At 43.4% G+C, this 24175-nt stretch overlaps 1 protein-coding gene across 1 annotated transcript in view; it reads left to right on the top strand.

Moving 5' to 3' along the window:
* The window catches only part of LOC8028674 (transmembrane protein 135), a 28526-nt gene that overhangs the window by 1173 nt on the left and 3178 nt on the right, over positions 1-24175 (top strand). Inside the window, exons 2-12 of the mRNA XM_029989992.3 lie at positions 5919-6046; positions 9244-9336; positions 12637-12670; positions 12734-12799; positions 13928-13974; positions 14114-14155; positions 14226-14334; positions 15548-15700; positions 19302-19442; positions 22195-22293; positions 24087-24154. Coding sequence (XP_029845852.1) covers positions 5919-6046; positions 9244-9336; positions 12637-12670; positions 12734-12799; positions 13928-13974; positions 14114-14155; positions 14226-14334; positions 15548-15700; positions 19302-19442; positions 22195-22293; positions 24087-24154 — 980 coding nt within the window. The remainder of the gene's footprint in view (positions 1-5918; positions 6047-9243; positions 9337-12636; positions 12671-12733; positions 12800-13927; positions 13975-14113; positions 14156-14225; positions 14335-15547; positions 15701-19301; positions 19443-22194; positions 22294-24086; positions 24155-24175) is intronic.

Genomic DNA, 24175 nt, shown 5'->3' with positions numbered 1-24175 from the left:
ACAAAAAAAAAACGTCCTTTAATTACTTCCGCCAAGATCATTGCATCTGTTACTGGCAAAATATGCTCAAACTCTGCATTGGACCTGGTACTGAAAGGCAGGCTAGGCTTGGAAGCTTCTCGCATATAACACTACACGAGAGGATGGGGGATCGGTGGCCGAGTGATCTAACGCGTCTCAGCTCGGAGCGTGGAGCGAAAGCTTGCACTGCAGCACCTCCTGGGTTTTTGATACCCACCTCCTGCCCTTTTTAATCTGGATGATTTTCGTACTCGCATGCGTTTATGTATTCACTACTGCATGGTGCACGTTAAAGACCCGCGGCATGGCCAGGTTAGCGGTTCTACTGCACTGGCTAAATTTCTCAACTACAGCTAAGAGACAAGTCACCCGTTGAGGCGTGCTAGCATCAAGGCTGTCTAAACATACAAGCACGTACCACAAATTTTTTTTTTTGTTTTGTTTACACATGAGAGAATTAAAGTAAAGCAGTTTGGCATGTCGTCAGTTGCCTTGTCACAGGCCCAGTCCATGCAGGTCCCAAAGATTTTAAAAGCAAGCGTTTACCTCAAACGAAGTGGGCGGTACAATCAAGAGAAGGCAATGTTTGTACGCTTGGTCACATCGGAGAGATAAATCTGCCCGAAGATTGTTGTAAGTCAAGGTCAACTGGTTAAGTCATCTGGACTGGTTCCCAGCCCAGTTGGCTGTATTCCAGCTTCACACTTCCGTCGCGCTGATTCTATATTTTATCTGCGATGCGGGCACTCTAAAGCCTTTTCGAAATGATGCATAGATTATGTGCGGTTTCCATTTGTTGCTCATTCACTGTGAGTATGCATTGGACACGAGCACTTCGTCAGCATTCGGAGGGTACTCGGATCGAAACAGATTCCACACCAGTGCTCGGCACGAACTCGGAACCAATCACTGACTTTTTGCCGGAAGCATTAGACCAACTAATGGCAGCTGCGCATAATCTATGCATCATTTTACAAGTTCGGAAAGGGTCTATGAGTCCCGAGAACATAGAGTGGCGCCACCTGACGACTCCTCGTCGTGATGTAGGAACAGGTATCACGTGACCTTCTTGCCCATGAGGTTGTCGTTCACAACTCATGTTTAATTTGCTATTTTTAACAAAAGTTTAGGGTCGCTTATGTCTTAATCTTTTTGTTATACTTCTCATCAAATTAAGCTCGAGCAGCGCGACAACAGTGGTGTTACGGGCTGTGGAACAGGACCCATTGACTGCTTCGTGTTACCCAGCACTGACCACGACCCAGTCAGTCGTGGCTTTGGAAGATTCTTCAAGTGACAAAACAGATAGATACATCCTTTTTTGCACTTGGAAGGGGGTGCAAAGTTGGGAAGTTGATGTCACAAAAATTTGGTCATGGAAGTAATGTAACGCAAGTCAAAATAAATTTGGAAGGGGTTTTAAGGTTGGAAAGTTGATTTTACGAAAACTTGGTCTGAGAATGTTGTGAAAACCTGGTCACGGAAATGATGTCACGCACGTCAAGAGAAATTTGAAGTTACTTTGAATGCGGAAATAAGAAAACAAAAGAACTGTGAGCTCTCATGCTCGAAGACGCATCCCTCACAATGCGGTACACCAATGACGCGGTATACATTCTGATGCATCCACGACGGAGGTACCGTCGGGTCCTTTCATTCGTGTGTGCTTCCTCCCGAAAAAACATATTGTGCATTTGAAATGGTCCAATCAACTCCGTCGACTTATTTCGCGTGCAATTCCGCATATGCAACTGGGAGATGACGGCATGGGGAGCTGCAAAATTGCTTCTATGGGACCCCAAGTCACGGGCATTCACCTCTTGCGCACTTGCCATCATTTTTCAGCTTGAGTCCGTGGATGTATCTCCAGCTGCCACAAACAACACATGGGACAAGTGAACCAGGCACGGCCTCTTTTATATCACCCCCTCGCATTTCTTGTGCCACCACATGTAGCTCTACGGAAATTTATACAGCATAGTACACCTATGCACCGACCAATTTTTTTTGACAGACTGTCGGAAACAGCAAGCAGAAACCAATTGCGAGTACTGTTGAGCAGGCATCAAACTTAATATTTCGTTCGGCGTTTTTTTTTTTTAGTTTGTTTACGCAGTTTTGAGGTTATTGTGGCCTGTGAAAGCTAATGGAGTTTGAAATATCACGCATGTGCGGCATCACCAGTGCATTACCTTCTGTGGTAAATTTTCGGTCTCGATAATGACACGAGCTCGCAAAAGAAAGCGTTGCACCGATGTCGCATAGCTACCGAGACATGTTCTGCCTCAATCCGTGACGACGTTTGTACCGTCACCTTGGAATAAAAGGGACATAATGACTAAAAAAATGACTGTGTATGTACCACATGATGCGAGAGTAATCCATACCATGTTCATTTGAGTTCTACGCCAAGAAAAGTAGCAGATAGAGTCAACGAATGTGTCACTGTGGCAAGAGCCTCTGCCAGCACCGCACAACACATCAAAAATGGAAAGAGTGCTACGAAGAGATAAGGCTCGCCTTCTAACCGGAAAATATAGGTCAAGGTTCAAACGCGGAAAGGGTCCACTTAAAAAGAGAAAATTATAGGGAAGGGTCACACAAGCATCTTATATTCAACAAAGCAGCTAGTCAAGGGCAGCGAGTGACGAACGCCTTGCTAGTACGTCTGCAGCCGCTCAAGCCGGTGAGGTTTTCGTCGTCGCTTCCAGAATCCATGGATCGAGCGGCCTTCACCAAGCATTGTAGCTTCGAGCACATATTTCTTTTCCTTTGCTGCTTGAAGTAAACAAGTGCCGAAGGGCACGTAGAAGTATGCTCGTTGATCTCCGTGGCAAAGTATCCGAGCGGTGTTGGCAACCATGAAGCTATCGTACGATTCCATCGTAACCTACACACAACTACCGGTCGTTTCGCTTGGTGTATTTGGATTTGTCTTTTAGGTTTCGTTCTAAGCACGTTTTGCCTCGTAGCATAGACAAAATATACTTAGCAAGCAGTTTCTGCTGCTACGTGCAAAATCACGCAACTAAAGCAAGACGGAGAAAATACCTGGCCCCGTCGCGTGATACTGGTCACTATGTCGTCATCCAGCGATCGCATCGCTCCAATCGGTCCTGCTCGGGGCTAGTAGTCTCTGACACAGCGAGAATGGCAGAGGGGAGCTTCAGTTATCCTGCCTCCAGGCGTGAGCTTCCCACCTTCGACGGTGCTTCGGCAACTGGCGCACCTCGAGCGCACACGCACAGCCGAAGCACTGTGGAAGGTGAACACGTGCTGGAGGCCGGATGTTCGAAAGGCATGCCCTGCCGTCCTCTTTCTGTCAGTAGCTGTTGCTCTTTGCGTTTGATCGTGCCTTGGCTGCACAAGCACTGGTGCAGCGGGTGTGCCAGTCAAAGCTTCCCGTTCGCACTCGTAGCCCTTGCAGTTGGTTCATGTTGAGATGAATTACAAGGGTAGATTAAAAAGTTTCTGAAATGAAAAGGAGATAAATCTGGTTCGATTTATATTTTATTCTTTAATTTAATCCTCTTGAAGCTCAACGTGATTCGTCCAATGTTCCTCTAGCTTCTCTATTCTCTCCCGAAAATGGCTTTATTCAGGATACAAAAAAAACAACGTAGAGAGCCTCGATCGCCTCTTCAGTCGACCGAAATCTCTTCCCAGCCAGGAAGACTTTGGATTTTGGGAACGAGTGGAAGTCCGAGAGAGCCAAATCGGGTGGACGCAAAAGGGTTTTGAACTTCAATTCTGTCAAGGTTTGCTGACAAGGAGCAAGCACTCAATACACAGATCTGCTCCATATTGTGCAAATGCAGCACTCATCTTTCAGAATGTTTGTTAAAACCCAATACATTATGAACTACTCATTCATAAGAGATGCCCACAGTTTCCTCAATTTAACACTCTTATCAGCTATCTGCTCAAAGGTGAGGTAGCCAATTTCGGACGTTCTGTAGATGGTTCATCACTTGCATGTGTGCAGCCACGCTTGAATTTCAAAACCCAAACCTCGCAGTGAAGAATGAAGGTTATGAATCCCCAAGAATGGCTTCCAACCTAGATTTTATTTCTGTTGTGCTCCTACCTCTTTTCTGTTCATGTTTAAATGTCAAAACAAGACCATTTAACTGATCAGCTTGACATTTCCGGTCAATTCATAGAAAAACAGTTGCCAACACAACAATATAAAAATATTTGGTCCAAACGACCTGCTGGCGCCGATTCCAGAAACATTTTAATCTAGACTCGTATAGTCCGCCACCTGAAATGTTTACTCTACAACTGCAAAAGAGTGCTAGTGTTCAAAGCCTGAAAACTCTTTGGTTGCTGATTGGTTCCGAAAGCCACAATCGCTCAAGCAAAGAAGCCAATCAGCATTTTGTTGCTGCTGCCAATTGTCTGCCTTATCAGACATTTGGTTCCTTCAGAATTTACCATTGTCTAATGTTAAATTACCATTAGGTTGGCAGCCAACTAGGGGAGCTCACCATTCGTAGAGATATAGTCTGGACGATATAGCTAAAGTACCGTGTTTACGGATAAATCTGAAAAACACTCACCGGTAAAATTGTTGTCAATTAGGATTGATCCGATAAACTCCAAAGTTAGATGTGCCATTCCTCCGCCCCCCCTAACAAAAAAAAAAAAAGGACAATATTTTGCATTTTGATTAGTGCAGGGTCAATCATTCTGGGAAAATGCCACCGTAATTATCACCATAATTCTTGTCAAGGTTCATTCAGGACAACAGGTCATTGTAAATTCAGGTCTTGATAAGAGCCACTTTTTTGGTTTCCTGTTTGGGCCATACTATTTGTGCTTTAGAGGAAGGAGAGATTGTGTTTTTGTAATAGTGAAAGCTATGGACCATAGAGATTGCATAAAATTTTGGAAGAGGGGCAGTTCAAACTTCTCTATTAGAACATCCTTAAAGCCTGACCTACAAAAAGTTTTTCCGCAAGGTAGAAAAAGCCTCCTTGCCACGCTTCCCTTTTTTCTCACTCCCAGAGAGAGGGGGAGGGGGGACTCTTTGTTGCACCTTGGGGCCGGATAAGCTGGGATAAGCTCTCAGCTTAACCAGCCCTAAGATACAGCAACAAGAGGAGTACCCCCTTCGTCCAGATACCAGGGGGAGAGGAGAAAAGAGGAAGGGTGGCGAGGAGGATAGGGCAAATTATATTGTAGGTCGGTCTTTAGCCACTACACCTCGCGCAGCCATGGGATAGATTGATGGAATAGGATGGGATGAATACAGGACACCCAGCGACTTCCTCCAGGAGTTTATTGATTTTAAGGTATTGATGTTTATCGAAACAACACTTCTGTGCAGCTTTTGTCATGGGACAAACTATAGTCCGTTGCAACCTAAGAACGAAGGGCGAGGGTAAGACGGGCCGGGGAAGAGGAAGCAGACGGAACGCTGAAGAGAGAAGGAGGTTTCCCCCTCTCTTCTCCGGCGTTCCGTCTGCTTCCTCCTCCCCGGCCAGTCTTACGCTCGCCCTTTGTTCTTAGGTTGCAACGGACTATAGTATCGCCAATGGAAATGGCGCCAACACCAAATCCAGCTTAAAAAATATTAATTGACACAAGCGCGTTTGATATCTTTATCTGGCATATATTTACATGTGGATAATATTTATTTGTTTATTTTGTTTTAACAGGAGGCACTGCATAATTAAAATGAATTTCGGAGAATCGGGAATTAAACAAAAATAAACTCCAAAAAACTCTGGATTTTTGGCAAAAAATAAATTCAGAAACACACCCTCCAAATTTGAAGAAAAATGAACTCCGAAAACACGGTACCCTAGATATAGCACATTCAGAAGCGAGCTAGTGAGTTCTCCATTTGGTCTGAAGCTGGCAGGAAAATGTGACCCTCTCCCTTGTTGCAGCTGGGTCAGCTCGTGGGGCGCAAGGCGACTGCCAAGGCGTTTGCTGAGACTCTGCTGAACACAGTGCGGTCAGCGTCGTTCCTCAGCTACAACGTCATGCTCTTCATGTTCTTCATCTGTTTCCTCAGGCAAGTTGATGAGAACATGTTTGTCGGTGGAGATGGTTACCACCGAGGTAAGAATGGCTAACATGCTTTTCTACATGGCATGCTCAAGCAATAATTATCTTTGTAACCATGCAGAAAGCTGACACTTTGTCTAAAAGTAATGTGACCAGTGATAATCCAGGGAATTCTTTCTGCGCAATGGATGTATTTATGTAGATTGTGAAACCTTGCATAATATTTCTTAGGTACAGTCGGCACGGAATGAAAGAACAGCACCACCTGAACCAGATGGGAGCTGCAAGAAGATGGCTCCTCCTTCGATGTGTTAGAATCTTGCTCAGTGCATCCAAACCTCTGGTGTTGTGTCTCTAGGTGACTCAGCGTGGGTCGAAAACCATGTGCTCCATGTTCGCGTTTCATTCCGTGCCGACTGTACATCCAGTAAACATGCACCAGGGGAAAATGTTAATGCGAAAACATTAACTGCCCCATGGAGCGAGCCGACGTCATCAGTTTGAAGTGCGAAAACGGCACCTAGTTTCTCTGATTCCAAAGGTCCCATTGGCTGGTGCACGGTGACGGGGCTCCCATTGGCCGCTGGGCGCGCCAGTTTCAACGGCTGCCGCCAGATGGCGCTGCGTGTCCGTGCCGCCAGCGCGCCGATAAAACTAACCCCCGCAACCCCATGCCACTACGAGCCCCGCACCGGCTAAAACGGACACGTTGGCGCGCGCTCTTAGGCTTCTGCTTGTCTCGCCACCGACCATCATGCCGTCGCCTCCTTCATCCACATCGTTGCCGGTGCTTCTGCTCGTCTCGACGCCGACGAACGTGTCGCCGCCTCTAACATGCTCATTGTCGGACATTCATGCTTTCGCATTCACAACTCATAACAAGTGCTTAGGTGTCTTCCGACTTTTTTTGTTTATTATTTACGATAACTGAATTTGATTTTCGCAGTTTATATATACAGTTTGACACGTTTTTTTATTAGTCTGGTAATAGCTTTGATAGAGCTTGCTTTTTTGATGCTCTGGATGCTATGCATATGGAGAAAAAAACATGTTCTTGTAAATATGTGGGGTATGGCAACACACTTAAAAGAACCTATTAAACTTATTTCTTCCTTTTTAACCACTGAGTGCAATAAACAAACAAAAAAATTGTGTACAAGAGAAATTTCCTTTTTTTTTTTTAAATAAAAAACACCCTTTTTAAAGGGCTAGCAAAAGTTCCTTTTTTTTTCTTTTCATAGATACAAAGAAATATACATTCTATCGAAATTTGGATAGTTGCAATCTAAATATTTTAAAGCATATGTATGTGAAATTTGGTTGTGATGGAACAATATTAAGAACGAAAATTCTTGTACACAAGCTGTGAAGATGCCCCAAAATTGCATAGAGAGAGGAACACATTCAAACATTACTATAGATGTGTAGTGACACTATTTTGCGGAGGAAAAAATAATTTCTTGTCAATAATATTTTGTTAACCATTAAGATACAGAAGACTGTGATGGAGAGGAGACAGTTGGGCCTACTTTTGAGCATAAATGACTTTACAATTTGGAAAATCTCACACGCAAGAATGGTTAAGATTTATGCCATTTTGAGTTGCCGGGAACTCTTCAAATGAGTATTTCACTAATTATGCGGTCATACCGGGGGGCCTTGTTCTTTTTATACATAAAATTATGAAGATTAAAGGATAATAAGACACTATAAAGTCCAAAATCACATTTAGAAAATAAGTTTTGCCCTTTTCCAACCCCCCCCCCCCCCCCTTTAAGAAAAAGTTGTTAGCAACCTCCCCCCCCCTAACACTGACAGTATACATAGTCAATAAATATTAATGTATTGCATACTTTACATTGAGAAATTTACCTGTGGAGTTGATGTCTGTCGACCTGTCGTCATAAATGCCTCAAACTTTAAAGTTGCTATAAATTGTTGCACCGATTGGTGGATCTGTCGGCACAGTGCAACGTATGTTTTATATGTTGCTCTCAATTAAAACTTCAGATGTCAAGGAGTTTTAGGTATGCCAATCCAAAGTGTATCTACATGGTTTGATGCACGCCAGCAATAGCATGAATTCCTGCAGTGGCTAGCGTATGTAATTCTTACGGAAGTGTGACTGGATCAATCTGGTATCCTGGTAATGACTAATTCTGGGCCATGGATGTACGAAGCACTGGCAGGAATTGTAACAGAGAGGAGCGAATCAGGAGAACGTTTGGTAGTTTTCCGTGCCAACTATAAATTTTTAAGTCTTCTGTCACACTTTTTTATCAGTTGTTCTTGAGAGTGTGTTATTTCAATTGTAAAAATGCAAGTAATAGTTTGACGGTCTCCACTGAATGCGGCACATCGGCTTGTGTCTTGCATTTGGTTAACCGTGCTGTTTCCTCCTATTTTTAATGAATGCCTTTACACCCTAGCTGGCTGTTCACTATGTCAATGTAGATTATTCTAAAAGCTGCATTCTCGGGAGACATGCCCACTGCTATCGAGGCACTTTAGTATAATTGTTTTGTGGCAAGCCATGGCTCTAGCTTTGAGACTAGAAACAAGAAATAAACATAAAATTTTATCTGCAATAACCTAACCTTTCTAACAAAAAGAAGCAGTAGATGTGAGCCTCGCGAAAGGAAAGAGAAAAATGTGCATCACCAAGTGGAGCATGACCTCGAAACCTCCAAACAAGCTTTCATTCGTATGCAGGACCACGTGTTCTCTCTGAACAGACCTAAATTTACAGACTTGCTTGCACCTTGTGAGAATTATGGAGTCGGGACTGAAGTAGTGTCAACAGGTATTGTGCTGGCTTCGGCTGTTTGCCCTTGCTAGGTATCTGTGACTGCAGCACATTGGACTGCATTAACAGCAACGACAAACTTGCCATTCTGGCACGTTTGTGTGTGCATGTGTGTGTTTATTTTTTTTTAATATTTTTTACTCTATATTTTGGGTGGTGGGCTGGCAGGCGCATTAGTCTACGGGTTTTCACCTTTCTGCACAGCCTTGCATGCCACCCAGGATGAGATTATCTACAAATAAATAAATAATATTATTATTATGATTATTATTATTATTATTATGATAGCTGCTTTTTTTCTGATAGAGCCATGGCGATGACAGATGCTTATGGCAGAACTGACCACAAGAGGAGCCTGCCTATATCTTCCTCTGCACTTTCTTTTCATATACTTTCAGGTGGTATGTCGGTAAACTGTACCTACAGAACTCTACCTTCTTTGCCGGCCTTGCCTCTGGCTTTTTCTCCATATTTGTGGAGCATCCCAGCAGGTGAGCCATCCGGTTCGTTCTGGACGTCACATTTGAGACAGGAACTGGGGTTGAGGAGGTCAATTGCCTTCATTCCACACCGAGGTGTAATTTCACCCAAATACTTTTTTTGTTAGTTAATGAAACCGTGCTAAACGTTGAATGAAGAAACTTGTTTTTACTGAACGTGAAGTTAGAAGGAAGGGGCAGGCAGCATTAAATGGCAAAGCTACTGTATCTTCCCAGAAAACTGTGTTCAATACTGCCTCTCGACAAGAAAAGGTAGAGCTCACCGGACAGTAGCTTGCAGCCACATTGATGCTTGCCAAACATATTCTATTTGGGCCCCTAGTGGTTTTAGCAGGAACTGCAACATACTAAAGCCTCAAATTAACTGCTTGGAAAGTTTAACATGTCTGACGGAGGTTGCGTCAGCGTGATTTTGTTTCAAATCGTGGAAGAAAAAATAATAGTCCACAAAATTCTGTAAAAAATATACATATTTGGTGGAAAATGTGTGTCTAGAACAAGACTGCAAATTAGAACTAGGGCACTTTTTTTTTTGTTGAGTTTCGGGCTTCAAAAGAGCAGAAGGTAGGTCTTGCGATTTTTGCAGTTTTCACTACAATCAATCCTGGCACTTGTGGATGAAGGCTCAAAATAGAGACGGGTCTTTCAGGGTTGTGATAAAAAATTAAAAAAACTGAATCCTCAAGAACAATGTTAATTTCACTTAAAATCACTTTTTCTTTTATTTCCATAAAACTTACTATGAGTTTATAATACTAAAAATGCTATGTATTTTTATGCATTTCCCCTATTTATCTGTATTCGTTGTTAATGCCTCAAATGAAAAGAAAGTCGAGAAGTTTTAAATGAGCCTCGCCAGTTTACGTGAAAATGCGGCCACATGAAAGAAGCAAAATTTCGCACTCGGCCCGCTAGGTGTCTGAGAATAATTTATCTTGCCCCTTCATTGCCTGACGTAGAGGTTTGGGAGGTTTTTTTCTGCTTTTGAAATAAATAAAGATGTTTCCATAAGTTTATTTAAAAAAAAAAAAGTTGTGAATCTGAAGATTTTTTAAGTGAACGGACGTGTTCATAAACTTTTTTAAAAATCTAACATACCAGTCATGCCTTATTTTTACGAACTAGTACATGATAAATATCATAAATACTATGGTCATGTTATAGGCATATATATATATAAATAATTACGTAAAAGATTTTGCAACGGCTCATATCTTTGAATAGATGTAAAAATATGTCTTCTTTTCAAATGCACTGCTTTATATGACGAAACCATATATGTCAAAGAAATTTTATTGCATGTATAACAAACAGAAAGCTTTTCTTTTCAAAAGATTAGAAATAAAAATAAGAAGCTTTTCTTTTAAAGAAATTAAAAATAAAATATATTTTCTTAAAATAATGTTGAATTTTGTTTTTTTTTAGCATTTCTTCTCAAGTTTACAGTGTTGTTTCTTTCACATGAACTATACCTAAATTAACAATATTATAATTTTTAAATTGGCTTAGATACAAGCTTTCATGTGATATGTTTCCACTGATCTCGATGTCTATTTGCTGGATCGCGTTTGACCAGCTCCGCCTGTGGACGGGAATGCGGTCCCGGTTGGCCATCTTTTTGGTAGAATTATATTATCTCTAGCCATCATAGTAATATGGCGGACAGCGCAATGGCGGCAGGCTGCCATAAAATAGCCGTGGGTCTAGCACACTGTACCGTGGGTGATAATTTGTGCTTGATTGAAGTTGTTCGACGAAGCAGATTCTTGAAACCCGGCGTGAACGGTAGCCTCGTCTTTGACGACTTGGCGAAAGTTCTACGAAAGCGCAGCACCGGGGGAGAGCATCACACTCCGTACCGGCGTCTGCTTTCGATGTGACTTTCGATGCATGCTGTGCTGCTTTTCCCCGGTGCTGAGATTTCGTGAAACTTTCACCGGGTCCTCAAAGATCGGGCTACCGTTCATGCCTGGTTTCAAAAATATGTTTCGTGAAACAATTTCAATCGAGCACGAAATATCACCCACGCTATTTTGATGGCAGCCTGCCACCACAATTGCCACAATGCTGTCTGCCATGGATGGATGATAGTGGCTGCAGCAGCTGTACCTTGGCTAGAGGTAATATAACCCTACCAAAAAGATGGCCGCATTCGTGGAGCGGGTAAACGCAATCCAGCAATTGTCATAGAGATCAGTGTATGCTTCTTAAAGCTAGCTTGATTTAAGCTTGGCCCATTATTGTGAAAGATGTAAGATTCAAGAATTCTTATATTATAAAATAAAATAAAAAAAACACGTCTAGAGAACCTTAACCCTACTATACAAAGTCTCAAGGCAGTAAAAAAAAAAAAAAAAGTTATAATTGTTGTGAAAAAAAGAATCTAAAAGTTTAGAGACTCCAAATGGTGTCGCTTGTGAAAACTGCAAAAATGGCAAGACATACCTCCTGCCTTTGGAGCTCAAAACTCGAGAACAAGAAATCTTCCGTACTTCTAATTTGCAGTTTTGTTCTAGTCACATTTTCCACCAACATATTTTTTTTTTTTCAAAATTGTTTGAGGACTCATCATATTTTCTTGCGCGAATTTGAGATGAGATCACCCATCAGCCTCTTTTTGGCTGCATGTTCCCCATGACAGCAGATTATTGTCATTGATGACTCCCTATGCAGTGTTTGTTAGACCTGAACAACTTGAAAAATATTTGTGATTGAATTGTTAGTAATGATGGTATATCAATGTTCTTGCCTCCTTTTAATTAAATATGTGACCTCGTTTGGGTCCCCATGACCGCCGAGGGACATTATAACTCGGTATGTCTGTAAACAAAGGCCCATTTGTCTATGTGGCAGCCACTTGTATCGAGCTACAACCATAGGTTACCATGCTTAGCATCAAGTGTGGCAACCAATTCAGTGGGTAGCTTGGCACAGATGTCCCAGTAACTTGCAACAAAATACACCTATTAACATTAAATTCTTTTAGTCGCTGAACAAGTTGCCTTTACATTAAATTGACTAGCAGATCACAATCTGCAATGCAAATCTGCACATTTCACTCCTTTCTGAAGAAAGAAAAAATTTGATATCGCAGCATGCCACTTACTGCAAAAGCTCGACTAGCAGTTAAAAAATCCATTAGGACCAGCGGTACAATATAAAATTTTGTACCGCTGGTACGAAAATTGGGCACCATTTCAGACCTCCTCTGGAAATACCGCAGTGGGGTTGATCTCGTCCGCGAGTTCAAAGTGCACCCCCCCCCCCCCCCCCTCGCGATTGTTCTTGCAGGCGGCGTGTGCTCTCGGTCTATATGCTAAACCAGGTGAGTAAACATGTTTTGTTTCGGGACCTGGGGGGACGTTTAAGCTGATCCGTCTGCCACCAGTGCTCGGAGATCATCTACAACGTGCTACGGAGCCGCAACATGGTCATGGAGATTCCCCATGGGGAGGTAGGCTGCTTTCACTCTCGTAGATCCCGTCTCTATAGGTTGACTTGTTCTACAAGGCTAGCACAGATGGATGAAGGAATGAATGCATACGGCTGAACCCTTTTTAGTCGGGTAGTGGTGCGCGCCACCTAGATAGTGTTTTTCATATGAAGAGTTAACCTCTATTTAATATATGAAACATTAGCGTTAAGTATATTAATAGTAATAGGGCGAGCACCCTATTAGTATGTTTCTTGGGGGAACGTTGTGAAAACAAAAATGTATGACCCAGAAAAGCATAGCAACCGATAATGCTTTTGGGACCTGTCGATGGAACAGTAAGCGACTCGTACAGTGCACTTTATTTGTACGGACTTTCACGGCTGTGGGGAGCTACCATATTGGGCCATAGTAAGGTAGAGCGTGAATTTTTCGACAACATTATGCCCCCTCTCCTCTCCCCCCCCCCCCCAAATTAAACTTCATGAAGATGAATCAATTTTTTAGTTAATTAGCTAACTAATTAACCGATTTACTTCTTTTCCATCCTCTTTATTCGGGAACAACTTTACTTGGCAATGCAGTCAGAGGTATGGGCGCACGGGCCCTTTCCCCCCTTTAAGCACTGATTAGAGCTGTGCGTGCTTCTCCTCCTCGCCTCGGAAATCCCCAGAAAACTTGTCCCCAAGTATAGTATTGCTCTCTCTTGGGATTCTAGGAAAGAGAGGGAATGATGCACTGAAGTATGCAGGTATCAAATTCATTGGTCATTGTATTTGTATTTATGTAAATACATTTCGCCGCCTCGGTGGCTCCGAGGCGAGAGCGCCGGCCTACGGATCCCCAGGTGGCGGGTTCGAATCCCGACCGAGGTGCCCGCAATATGACGGAGGCTTATTGCGGAGAAGGCGCCGTGTAACCGAGCTTTCGGTTGCACGTCAAAAGATCCCCAGGTGGTCGAAATTAATCCTCAGTCCTCCGCTGAGGCGTGCCAGATGCCCGTCGTAGGTTTGGCACGTAAAACCCCCAAATTTGACTTTTTTTTTTTGTAAATACATTTCATGTTAGTAGTTATAAATGGTCTCCTGTTTTCAATGTGATAATTCTTGAAAAGGGACTGGCAATTGCTTTTGTGACATTCTCTTCCAGGTCCTCATGTTCGCGCTGAGTATGGGAGCGTTTCTGTACTGCATGCGGTGAGTGCATCCCTCCCGCCACTTCACCGCCTTCACGAACGGATGGCCGTCTGCTCAAACTGAAGTTTCCCCACAATTTAGAAAAAGAAATTGCATTAAGGTGGTGCGTCTTTCTTTTTTCTTTTCTTTCCTTTTGCAGGCTGGACAATCGCCTTAGGGATCCTGTCTGCAAGGTGCTCAGGTTGGGTTTGGACCTTTGGACCATGGATCAGTTGGAGCGCAGTCTCCTGACGTTCCCGCCGCCTGTGCAGGCTACTCATGGGAAAAGAAGAGTTCCTTCCCCCTCCAGACACGGGCGACTCGGAGGACAACATCCAGCCCTGCCACCATGACGGTGGCTGTCTGATGCACACGGCAAAGGTGCACCCTTGCACCTTTCTGTGCAACGTCATTTCTGCACGTGTTGTTTACATGAGAAAGGAGCCAGCTGTCAAAACCACTATGGGGTCATCTCTTCGAGAGCTCTTTTTTAGTGCCCTGGGTTCTCTGAACCAGTGACGCCAGTGTCATTGGATTGCACCAAACCCTGCTGGCACTGTTAACAAAGTCCGTAAACTTGTGTAACAGGAAATAGTCTCCTGTTGCCTTTTGAGCAGTGCCCAAGCCAATAGTTGAACAGTTTTACGAATTTACGAATAGCACTTGTTGAACAGTTTTACGAATAGCACTTGTATAAAAAAGATTAAAATACACCTAAGCACTTCTTATGAGTTGTGAATGTGAAAGCATGTACATTATTATCATAATGCAATTAAATGCAAAGGTGCTAGCGAGCTGGACAAGAATGACGAAAATAATCCCTGGAGAAGGGGAACACTTTGTGTTGGCACGCTGACTGGCGCCGTGTGTCCGGTGAATAGGATGCTGGTCGACGCACGCGAGCCAGTGGGACTGAAGCAGTGTAAAAGGGACCGTGGCTAACTGGCGAATGGGAGCTGGCTTGACTTCGAGAAGGATTTAATAGCCGTTGGTCTTGGTTTCACAGCTGATGACGTCGGCTCACTCCATGAGACAGTTAATGCTTTCGCATTAAAACCAGCCACGTTTATGAAACATGTTACAGCTACCGGTCTCTGGGGCTTCTGAATAAGAAAGGTGATGACATCTCCACTCTCCTCTAGTGTGCACATTTTTTTTTTTTCCTTTCTCGCGGTCGCCTGCCATCATGATTGCCCCAGATAGGAGGCCTCGTTTTTACACTTTAACAGAAAGTCAGAGTGCAGTCGAAGGCAAGTGCATACACACAGATTAAAAGCGCCTCATCAAAGTGTGCTTTCTGGATTTGATTGGGTTAGCCAAAAAGAAAGAACCAAAGGTAAAGATGCTGAGAGCCACGATATTGTGCTTGCGGTGTTTCTAGATTGGGGCCGTTGACTCCAATCAACAAGTGCCGCTCAAGGTGTAGGCATTTCCCCCCCCCCACTCACTCCTCCTCCTCCACAGCATACACTCTTTTATCTCTATGTTTTGCTCTCCCATACTTGCCCACCATTGGGATTGTCCCAAGATAGCAAGCAGCATAGAGGGGCTTTCCCGGTTTCATGTTCTTTTTTACCCATTTTCTCGTTTGCAGGGAAGTGCACTGCCATTCCTGGGCGGTTACAGCGTGCGGGCGCTGTTGCTGCTGCTGGGCCGTCGCCTTCGCAGGAGGCCCTGGCTGGCCCTGATCCACCGGGCCCCGTGGGGGCAAGGGCTCTTTCTCGGAGGGGCCGTGGCCCTCTTTCGGGTGAGTGCAGCTCTCTTTCTCACCAGCAGCAAGTGCAAGGCGTAAGGAGGCAATGCGTCTTCACGAAACATGGTGCATGTTTGTGCCATGGTAGAAAGCGCGGTCCGAGATGAACCGACGTCTGTCGTAACAGATTTCGAAAATGTTCTGGAATTATTGAAAACAACGGCGTGAATTTCTTGGTGGTACCGTTGGATTCGGAGGTTAAATTGAAGACTGTTGAAAGGACTTGAGTTTTCTCGCACTTCGAGAGATCACCAATGGAATCCACAATGTTTTCCTAGCTGAAAGCTCAAGACAAAATCGTGTAGGCTAATATTATAAGTGAGGAATGTTTTTCTTTTTTTAATAATGCACGTGGTATTCCACGTGTTCACTCCGAAAGCTGTTTTGAAAATTGTAGGGCTGCAAGTTGAGCGTCGACTATTCAATGTGAGAAGAAATCTAACCATTTTGACATCAGGCTGCTTTGGCATGACCGACATGGGGAAATTTGATTGTGCGCATCCGTTGATTTCATCGTGATTATTTGTGGATGTCTGCAGGTTACGCTTGTGCGTGCAAGGCATTAGGCCAAAGCAGGGATGGGCAAAATACATCCAAATATGTATCGAAATACAAATACAAAATACTTTGTCAAAAATGTATCTAATTACATTTCCGAAAAAGCATTTAATTACAAGATACAAATGCAACCAAATGTATTTGGTCTCCTCCAAATACTTTTCCGAATACATTCCTTAAAATTTGCGTCAGCGACTTCAAGGCACTTGCAACGGGTTTCTGGGTATCTCATATTAATTTTGCATCGCACACTCGGGAGTCAGTGTGCGAGGCTCTAGTAACGTAATAGAGATATAATCACAAAAAAATGTAATCAGCTTGGACGTAATAGGTGAAAAAAGTACAGAGCTTCAAGCAGTTTTTTTTTTTTGTCGATTACATTTTGGTATAGACCAACAAAGAACTCAGACGACCAAGACGCACAGCACTAGCTAGAGAATTTTTTATTGTTGCAACTCGCACCAGTTACGAAGATCTGGACGACCCGCGCATTTAAAATGTTCCAGGCAAAAATATGGATGGAAATCAGGCTGGAAAGCATCACAAGTTGTCACAGGCACTTGTTTAGCCAGTCTGCCTGTGAACGTCGATTTCGTCACTATTCTTGACCTGGACTAGCACCGTAATCTCAAAGTCACTAAACGCTTCTGCTTGATTGAGAGACACTGCATTTGGTGCAGAACGTAGTTTTCTTCCTGCTCTGGACAGTGCCTTTAAAATAAGGCCGGAGGAGAAAAAGAAAAAAGCCCCATGGCCGAATAAAGGATGGAGACTATATCTTACAACCACATGAATAAAAACAAAATGTATTTTCGCCCACAAAGTTGTATTTAACTACAATTGTATTTGAAATACCCACATTTTATTATTTAAATACACATGCCAAATACATTACCCAATTTGTGATTAAATACAATTTCAAAATACACAAAGTATTTGAAATACATGTTTCAAATACTTGCATTTGAAATACTGCCCATCCCTGGGCCAAAGTAATTTCCTTATTTGTATCACTCTTTTACACTTGGGCAATGATTGGCATGCTTGAACTAAGCACGGAGGCAAGGAGAGGCAATGGTGGGGTTCACTCACAACTACAGCCAAATCTCGTTAATTCAAACTCGAGAGGGACCAACAATTTGTTTGAATAAAGCCGAGTTTGAATTAACGGGAGTTTCTTCCCATAGAGTTGCATAGGATGGGACCTGCATGTTAGTTTGAATTATCTGCAAGTTTGAAGAGAGTTTGAATTAACGAGATTCAACACTTTGTTGAGAACAATGCTATGGTGACCTTCTATTGTTTTTTTTTTTGTATCCAATTATTTCAGTGAAGGTTAGAAATGCAATAGACAACTTGCGGACAAGGTTTTCGCTTTCTTTTTTTTTCTTTTTTGAGCCTTGTTTTTTTGGAGCTTAAGCCATGCGCCAACTGGCTTCACAATTCATTTTGTCCAAGTGGGATTGTTTACTGAAGATATTTATAGCGATTGGCAGTGTTTGTTTTCCTGTGTACTGTTTTAGTGTTGCTCTGCTATTGTGCTACACTGAAGTTGAATTTACCCTTCCTTTTGCAGTATGTTTGCTTCTTTTGATCGGTGAACCGACTTTGGCACTGTGATAAATTGCGTAAACTTTGAAACGGAAGCAAGTTTTGGAAATGGCAGCATATCTGAACACAGCTCTAAAGTAGCCAATTAGTGAGATTGTTTTAAATGCCTAGCATTTATAAGGTCAGTCTCAGGGGTCTTTTGTCTGTTATTTGTAGCCTCAATGATGTCAGTGCCACGTAGCATCATGACATCACAGTATCAAGGGATATCCTAGTTTCACGTGGCTTCGCATCCTTTTGCGGTCGAGTATAATGTACCCCAGTGGTCTCTTTTTTTTTTTTCAAAAGGGAGGGCACTAAGAATAAGTAAATGCGCAGCATTTTTTACATTACCTAACAGAAGCACCTAAAGTGCTTGCTAGCTGTCCAGATTGGGAAAGTATCAAATGGAAATATCAAGGGCAAAAGTTGTCACCTTTATTATCCTCGGTCTGATTTTCGTGTTTCCACTTCCTTTCAACATTTTGTCAGCCTCAGACTCCAAGTTGGAGGTACTTTGCAGAGCTTCTGCATTGGATAATGGGTTCTCATTTTCTTAAATCAGTTCCAAAAAGCGTTGGAAGTCTGATTCGGAAGAGCCAGCACTTCGATTGCCACTACCGCAGGAGCAGTCAACACGCGAAGTAGTGGCCTCCAGCGCAAAGTGGCGGCATCCAACGTATCACTTGTGCAGGGTGTCGAGTTTTGAAACTAGATATCCTTAACGAAGCAAAACATGGTGTGAATAAAACAAATACAGTTCCCCAAAGACGTAACAGACAGAAACACTTTTGGGGTGCACACAGTTTCGCGTTTAAGCAATAACTTTTAATGGTATAATCGCTGCCTTACAGGTATCACGATGACTATGCGGGATGCTTTTGCGCCGCTGTACATTTATGGCGGCGGCCATCAAAGGGCTAAAAAAATGCTGAAGAGAGAGAATTTTTTTTTTTTTTACCATTTGTTAAAAATTTAGTAATCAAGTAGATTTCAAGTTACACCGAAATTTCAGTTATTGTAATTTTTATACATTTTCGGAATAATTGGTAATGAAGTTCAATTATGGTAGTTCTCAAAATTGAGTGGACAAGTGCATGATCTAGGTTGATTTACCTGAAACGTCGGAGCTGCACGTTGTAACTGACTCCGTTATCAAACTGAAACTGTACAGGTACTTTTTCCATGCTGAAAACTGATGCGTTGTCATCGAACACAGCTCACCCCTATGTCATGCGTCGTTTTTTAAAGTAACTGTACCATTATTCAGTTACTGTTTGTGTAACTGCAGCTGGGCACACTCGTAAAAATGTAACTGTGTTCGTAACGATTGCATTTCAGCTGAAGCAGCTGTTGCCGTAATATTTACAGCAACCTGTTCTGGGTACTTTTACAGCAAAATATCTGCACCAATTTTGATGGCTTTGTGGTTGCCCCACAAATGCAGGGGTCGCGTTGTCTGCTGCGTCAGGTCTGTGGCCACGAGAGCCCCTGGCAAGTCTTGGCTGGCGGATTGCTGGCCGGGCTTAGCATGGCTGCCAGCCCCAACTCTACCCTGGCCCTCTACATGGCCTGGAAGCTAGTAGAGGTGAGCCTACGGTTATCCTTTTTGACGTAGAATTATGTTTTTCTCCATGCCTGGAAGGGGTTACAAAGTTTGGATATTGATGTCACGAAAACTTGGTCACGGAAGTGACGTTGCACTATACACTAAAATGTCGTTATAACAAAATGGGATATAGCAAACTAATGGATATAACAAAGCAATCATAATTCCCCTTGTTTACTAAAAGTGGGAAGAAATGGACAGTGGCTATAACAAACTAACGGTTATAACGAAATAATTACGACCGCTCCTTCAACTTTGTTATAACGAGGTCTTACTGTAACACCGGAGCGCTGACTGATTTGCATCGGCTCATTCCCTGGTGGCGCGCCGTGCCTTCTGCTGAGAACCACGCAGTTAGGTGTGCGCAGTAGATCATTTCAGCTCACATTTTCACGCTCCTGCACATCCACACCCGCTTCGAAAAACCTCGCAAACTTTCTTTAGGATGACTGCAAGGTGGTCCTTGCAGTCATCCTAACGATCATCCTAAAGGTCTTTGATGTTGTCCTTTAGGAAGTCCTAGACATCATCCCCTTGAACGTCATCCTCGATGCCATCCTTGAGGTTGTCCTAGAGGTCGTCCTTAAGATTGCCCTAGATGTCGTTTTAGACATGGTCCTTGAGGTCGTCCTTGAGATCACCCTAGTGAATGCTATCACAATGCATAGACAACCAACAATAGTGGTTTCTGTAGCAATTTCTTATCTGCTGGCTTGCTCGTCCGCTCGCTTCAACACGATGCACTCCTGTCTGATTGAAACGGCGATAAATGCCGCTCCGGCAGCCGTGATTCCACAATCTTCGTTCATCGCTCTGCACAGTGGCTGAGCAGCCGAGCTTGCGTCCTCTGCACCATGGGCAGTTCACGCGAGTCTCAAGCGCAACTTGGCGAAGCATTTAGCCCCTCTCATTTCTTGTGCCACCCACACGTAGTTCTACAAAAATTTATGCAGCTTAGTACACCTATGCACCGACCAATATTTTTTCTTTTTTTCGTTGTCTTGGAGGGATCACATTGCAGCGGGAAGGTTTTATTTAGTAGACATTTGGAAAATGGTCGGCATATAGTCTGGGTATTACGGTAGGCTGCATAATTTTATACGGTCGAGCAAAAATGCTCGATTTAGTGGCTAGCATTTTTCTAGACTGCCATGAAAGGTTTGGAGTTGTTTGGAACCAGTAGCTTTTCTAACGTCAGGCTGAAACAAGACGAGCTTGTCCTTCCATACAGTTGTTTTCCTCCTTTAAATGAATAAGTGTAACTGATGTTTGAATGCCGTTGTGATGTCATAGTATGTTAAAGGGGTACTCCGGCAATATTTTTTAGCTACTGGTACTGGACCTTTTTCCTTTCTGGCAGGCCATTTAGTATCTCTCAATTCAGAATAGTTGTAAAATCGTCAAATGATGGCAATGCCAGTACCAGCATTCAAATATACCCACACTTTTTAGCGCCACGACATCACTGCCAGGAAGGCAGGCTTGCAGGTCGAGCAGGCGGTCTAGAAAATGGGGTTTGTGCTACTGCTGCACGCATGCTGGTAGGAGCTTCCAAAGCACTTATTTTAAGCTATCAAACTTCTTGTATTCAGTTAAGAGTGAATTCTACTTCCTAATGAGTGAACTTCTGCCTGTCACTGGCATCAGTTTTAGAGCACAGCTCTTAGGCGCCCGTTTCCGAGTTGAGCGGCGTCGCCGGGACGCTTTCCCGCTGAATTTAGTGGGGAAATTTTTCCGCTAAATTTAGCGGGGTAATTTTTCTGCTAAAATTAGAGGAGAGATTTTTCTGCTAATTTATTTTGTGGGGAAATTTTTCTGCTAATTTATTTTGTGGGGAAATTTTTCTGCTAATTTATTTAGGGGGGAAATTTTTCTGCTAAATTTAGCGGGTTAAGTTTCCCCGCTAAATTTTGCAAGGAAATTGTTGTCATCTGACCTCAACCCCAATTCAGTTTTCCCGCTAAATTGAGCGGGGAAAATGACCCTACGACTCCGTGTCATGTCACCCATGAACAAATTCAGCGGCAGGAGAAGGAAAGGAGGAGGAGGGGGGAGGAAGGGAAGGGGAAGATGAGGAGGACGAGGAGACTCGAGAGGGGACTCTAGTTGCACATGACTGAGATTTGTAAACGTCTTTCTTTTTTTTTTTTTTTTTTCTTTCTTTCTAGTAGACAAAAAAGGGTGAGGACCAAAACTAAAAATTGTTTAAAATTGCAAAGAAAAAAAGGTTTTGGCCCAATATTTAAGTTAGTAGTTCAGCAATGCTTATTGCTCCGTTCAGACAATTGTGAGGCAAACCGGGGGCCATGACAAAGATGCCAGACTACCCCTAAGAAAATTTTTGACGAGCTCATGCACCATTGAATTGGCAGTGCTGTGAAACAAATACGAAACAAGTTTTGCTTCAAGCAGGGGCAGGGCACATCTTTCCCCACCCTATCAATTTATTTAGGCCAAGTTGAAAATATTCTAGTCTTGGCCCTCAATAAAGAGTCGACGAACTTCCATAATATTACTAGTTATACTTTTATGCATGTTAGCGGCATAACTTTGTGGCTTCCAAGTTCTGTTTTGTGCGCCGTCGTAATTAATCAATCTAAAAAGTTTCACGCCTTTCCCACAAAGCTGTCGTCCGTACTGTCCAGTCTGTTGTCCGACTGCAATAGTATTTTTTTGCCAGAGAACAAAGAACTATTTAGCTGAAACATTGTGTCACCTGCATTTCATACAGGTGCTCTACTGCCGGGCTGCAAAACAGGGCTGTGTGCCCACAGTTCCCTGGGGACCAGAAATGCTGTTTGCTCTAGGCACGGGAGTCATGATGTCCTGCGTAAGTTGGTCGCAGGGCGTTCTCGGATTCTGTGGAGATTTTTCATCTTCCGCTAAATGCCTCCTAACGTTGTACGAGTATCATGACATGGTTAGTGGCAGCACATAGTTTGGGTCGTTTTCACAGGCTTGGAGCATTGTTTATCAATAGTTGCAGCTGTGTTCCCAATTGATTTTCTCATTGAATGCACATGACAGGTCTTGAGGTGCTGCACCATAGGTTCCATTCTATAGTAGTGCAGAAACGCTAGGTTGGAGGAGGACTTGCATCTACTTCGCTTTAACAAACTGATCATCAAATGGTGACCGACCAAATGACGGTTTGCTTCAGAAGGCTATGTTTAGGTTCATTAACTGGCGAGTTATGATGTGTTCAATTGCACTGTGTCCCCCCCCCCTCGGTTGTGACACTATAGAAGCACTATTTGGTGTCCTAAGATATATGTTTTGTGGGGCACATTAGCTGCAAGCAAAACAAGCACCCTCTGCTTTACCTATTCTAGGGTTATCGGTTTAGGCTTGTTAATACCTGCTGAACACGAACAGTAGCTTGTGCTTGCATTTGGTAACACTGCTTCTATTCACATATAGCATCCATAAAGACTGCTGTCAATACCTGCACCCTTTTAATGCGAAAGCATTAACTGGGGGGTCCCATTGAGCGAGCCGACGTCATCGGCTACCGCGCCAAACAGCAGCTAAACTCCCCTTTCCCTATGGGGTGAAGTGAAGCCGCGCCTGCCGCGATCTGAGGGCTCCCAGCTTTTGAAGCCGTGCCAAATGGCAAATGAATTCCACTCTCGAAGTGAAGCCAAAATCTGATGGATAGGGCTACCATTGGCTGGTGCTCGTCATAGTTTCAAGGAAAGAAGCTCCCATTAGCCAAGGCAAGTCAGTTTCAAGGAGAGCCACCCCATGGCACTACGTGCCCGTGCCGGGAAAAGCAAGCGTTTGGCTAGGAGGGCCTCCCAAAGAGAGCTCACCCAAGCATACTCCGGACACGGTGCGGCCACTTCACGAGAATGCGCGCAAGAATGACATTCATGCTTTCGCATTCAAAACTCATAGGAACTTGCTTAGGTGTACCTTGAGCCTTTTTGGTTTCTGGAGGGACCAGTGTGGTTGCTACTGTATATGTTCCTGAAGGAAGCGGAGTAGCGTATGTCTTTGATCAGCGGACTTTACTGACAGAGCAAACGCTGGAATTTTCTGAGTGTCTGGTCTCATGGAATTTTTCTTATTCATACTCGTCTGCCACCACTTCAGAATCTAGGAGCAATATGAGGGGTAAATGCATGGAGATTGGTGCTATGTCAAAAGAACAAACAATTCATGACCATAATATGACCTCATGCTTTTCAAAACTATTCTGATGGGAAGTTGGCAGAGCTATAACAATTTCTATAAAGTTTGGCATAGATTGGACAGTCTGACGACGCACCACTTTGAGGAGAAGGCAAGCATCAAATTGGTTGCAACTCGCCTCGTCGTCTGCACGATGGTCGTCTCTCGAGCAATTTTTAATTCAAAACGAGACTTCTGAGCTTGCACAAAGCTTGAAAACTGAATGAAATGTGTTCTTCCAAAGCATGTATAACAGTTTGTTCTGTAAACTATGGCTTTCTCTCATTCTCCATGCATTTGGAAGCAGAGTTGGAGCGTTGGAGGCATTTGCTGTTAGTCACCAGAAGATGGTGCTCGAGTTTGCTGTACCCTGCTTCCTACTGGAGGATATGCAGTAGCTCGAGTTCGTATCTGCAGTGTTTCCATTGCATGCTTTGCCTCTCTATTCAGGCTGTCGTGGAACCGCACAACATGCGCCCGTCCTATGCCAAGTTTCTCAACAATGTGACTGGGGACCGGTAAGCGCTCGTCTTTGATGA

Source organism: Ixodes scapularis, unplaced genomic scaffold, assembly GCF_016920785.2.
Source record: "Ixodes scapularis isolate PalLabHiFi unplaced genomic scaffold, ASM1692078v2 PGA_scaffold2__306_contigs__length_199485367, whole genome shotgun sequence".
Lineage (NCBI taxonomy): Eukaryota > Metazoa > Arthropoda > Arachnida > Ixodida > Ixodidae > Ixodes > Ixodes scapularis.
Note: the sequence above shows the minus strand (reverse complement) of the source record. Positions and strands in the feature narration are given on the sequence as shown.